The following is a 3,182-nucleotide window of genomic DNA, read 5'->3' as shown; positions in this document are numbered from 1 at the left end:
ACATCTGCAGTGAGGAAAAAATATATCTAGCATGCAAGATAAACAGAGAACACTTTTCCCTCCTTCTCTTTCTCACTTATTGCTTATTCATTAGCCTATTTCAATTTCATTAATCATCGAGATCCCTTCTCTCTCTCTCTCTCTTTCACCCCTTCTACTCCTATCTCTTCTTTTTCTTCTTCTTCTTTTTTTTTCTTCGTCTTCTTCTTCCTCATCACTAATCATGTTCTTACTATCTAGGTAGTACATAATATACATAATATTGATGACATTATTACCATAATTATATATGTAAGTACGTTTAGAATACATACCTACCTACATCAATACCGAGTACATAATTATTATGTACATAATTATGTAGCTACTAGGTAGGTGGGTGGGTAGGTACTTACTTAAATATGTATACGTAATTACGTACATACTTGAGTTGGGAATTTTTTATTCTTATTTCTAAAGTAAATATTATTTCTAGCTGATATTTCTATTCCATTTCATTTTATTCGAGACGAAAAAAAAAAAAAAAAAAAAAAAAATATTTTTTTTATTTGTTTTTTTTTTTCCTTTTTTTTTTTTTGGAGAGAAAGACGAAAAAAAAAAAAAAAAAAAAAAAATAGTTGAAATTCTCTGGGGTTGACATATTTGAAATATGTGCTCTCTCTCTCTCTCATCCACTTCATCGAATGCTAGGTATTTCTACCTCTAGCTAGTTTTTGGCCCCAAATTATGTATCGTTCAGATTCAGATCAATGCAGCTTTAGATACCTACTACCCTACTACCTACTAGTATGCTTGGTTCAATTCCCGCGGCAGAGTCAAATAGGTAGGTACCCTATAATATTATACATACCTACGTATGTATTTTTGTATCGATTTAGATTTTGGTAATTCTCGTTTAGATGGAACTCCGACCTCTAAGAAATAGGGATTAAACCTATGTTGCATATTGCATAATCAATATCGTGTTCAGGCGTTCACACAAAATGTAACATTACATTACTAAACTTGTCTTATTCTTCATAGCTTTACGTTTTCTCCTTCTTCTTCTTCATCTTCCTTTTTCTTGTTTTTACGTTTTTCAAGCTAAAGGTCCGTTCCCACTTGTGAGTTTCATCCGATTTTTTTTCCGAATGTCCTATAGGTAAAGTAGGTAACAAATGAGAAGGGGCCTTTAATAGATACATATAGATTAACAATCTTCTTCTGAATCTGAAGGGACCTAACTGCTATGGTCTTATGGTCCCGAAATCGAAGAGAGAAGGAAGACAGGATAGGAGAAAGCCAGCCGTTCCGAGAACATACATTATCCCATCGGGATAAAATCCGCCCCGGGCGGTAATCGAACCCGCGGCCTAGCGCTTACAAGGCAGACGCACTACCAACTAAGCTAACTAGGCTGGCCATTTTTATTTTTACCCACAGATAATAGACAAGAATTAAATTTCTGAAGATAATTAATTTTCAATTTCAATCTATGTTTTGTTCTGATTGGTTAATTTAATTTGAATCTATTCCAAAAGCCAAAGCCTCATGCTGTCTGACCGCCTACAAGACCTTATTGTTATCGGGGTTTTGTAAACGACATTACAATAGGCAATGGTTTATAAATACAAAACCTATGCGGACAGTGTTAGTCAAAACATGACTTCGATGTAATGTAAATGTAATTATAGGATTATCACAAACTTGTGGGACATTCAAAGGTTAGAAATAGTTAGGTATGTATTTCTTTATAATTTTCAGACCAATTTTTTGAAAAAAATGCTGTTATTAATGCTATGATAGAAAAACCTATCGAAATTATATCCCGGAGATATTAGGTTTCTCTGAAAAATTGTAAGAAATAAAGAAAATATGTGTGAAGCAAATTTCTGTCCAATTTTGAGATGGAAGCTCTTTTAATAAATATGGCAATAGATTTGTATATTATTTTTTAGAGGCTAAAATATCTTACCAGATCAGGCACAGGTATTTTCAATCGCTGTAATTGTTTCAATATAAAATTCCGTGTTTAGGGTTTCCAATATTAAAGATAAAGTTATCATAGTTTTATATGACATAGTGGAAATAATATTGTTTTTCCTGTATGAAATTCCGTGTTTAGGGTTTCCAATATTAAAGATAAAGTTATCATTGTTTTATATGAAATAGTGGAAATAATATTGTTTTTCCTGTATGAAATTGCGTGTTTAGGGTTTCCAATATTAAAGATAAAGTTATCATTGTTTTATATGAAATAGTGGAAATAATATTGTTTTTCCTGTATGAAATTCAAGCTGACCAACAAAGTCAACAAATAAGATGGAGCAAGAGTTTGCGTATATCCGAGACGCACTGCGTGATATTCAGAAAGACAAGATGGCCGCCTATAATGAGAATCAGGAGCTACGACGTGAAGTTGGCAAACTCCAGGAGAAAATCAAATATCTCGAGCAAAGTGTAGAGAATGCTGAAATAGAACTGGACAAACGTGATTGTAAAGCACAGAAAGCAATGCAGGAGAACAAAACCCTGGAACATCGTATAGCAGCACTGGAGGAACTAAATGAGATGCTCAACAAGGAGAAGACAAGTATGAAGGGGAAGAACTGGACAAACGTGATTGTAAAGCACAGAAAGCAATGCAGGAGAACAAAACCCTGGAACACCGTATAGCAGCACTGGAGGAACTAAACGAGATGCTCAACAAGGAGAAGACAAGTATGAAGGGGAAAAAAAGTCCCCTTTTGAAATTTTCAATCTGTTGTTTTCAATCTTTTGAATTTTTGTTCTCCTGTTTTCCTGTTGGCAATTAATTCCATCCCAATTGAACCTTGATGACATTCAAATGTCTTATTCAGACCATACCCTTCGCTCTAACCTTTCCAATACTATTATGAATGTACATTGTAGATATTCATGACTCATGATCATGAATGGCTCTACAATCAACAAATAGATAGGTATAGGTACTTTATGCAGAGAGTCTGTGGAGTACTACAGATAAAAGCTGCGGTTACATTTTTGATCAGACTGCGTTCAAATTATTCATCGTACGTATAATACGTGAAAGGAAATTGACCACATAGATACTCGTATATGCATGCGGATTATAGTGATTATTAGACTTAGAAAATCAACGTCGTAATTATGACGGTGTAAGCAGCGTCCACACTATGATTAGGCGACGACAGAAGTTATTT

At 34.0% G+C, this 3,182-nt stretch overlaps 1 protein-coding gene across 1 annotated transcript; it reads left to right on the top strand.

Annotated features, from left to right (window-relative positions):
* The first annotated feature begins 2,180 nt into the window (after positions 1-2,180).
* LOC113469400 lies at positions 2,181-2,909 on the top strand. The gene is made up of 3 exons (XM_026827064.1): positions 2,181-2,499; positions 2,628-2,718; positions 2,893-2,909. Exons 1-3 carry the CDS (start codon positions 2,302-2,304, stop codon positions 2,907-2,909), a joined length of 306 nt encoding a protein of 101 aa, XP_026682865.1. The 5' UTR covers positions 2,181-2,301.
* The last annotated feature ends 273 nt before the right edge of the window (positions 2,910-3,182 follow it).

The sequence above is a fragment of the Diaphorina citri genome, unplaced genomic scaffold (genome assembly GCF_000475195.1).
Source record: "Diaphorina citri unplaced genomic scaffold, Diaci psyllid genome assembly version 1.1 scaffold1060, whole genome shotgun sequence".
NCBI lineage: Eukaryota > Metazoa > Arthropoda > Insecta > Hemiptera > Psyllidae > Diaphorina > Diaphorina citri.
Note: the sequence above shows the minus strand (reverse complement) of the source record. Positions and strands in the feature narration are given on the sequence as shown.

What these genes read in the sequence shown, in the direction of transcription:
- LOC113469400 (XM_026827064.1), top strand. Translation starts at nt 2,302, where the DNA reads ATGGAGCAAGAGTTTGCGTATATCCGAGACGCACTGCGTGATATTCAG. An exon ending in AAGCACAGAAAGCAATGCAG is followed by an intron (nt 2,500 to 2,627) that starts GAGAACAAAACC and finishes AAAGCAATGCAG; the next exon opens with GAGAACAAAACCCTGGAACA.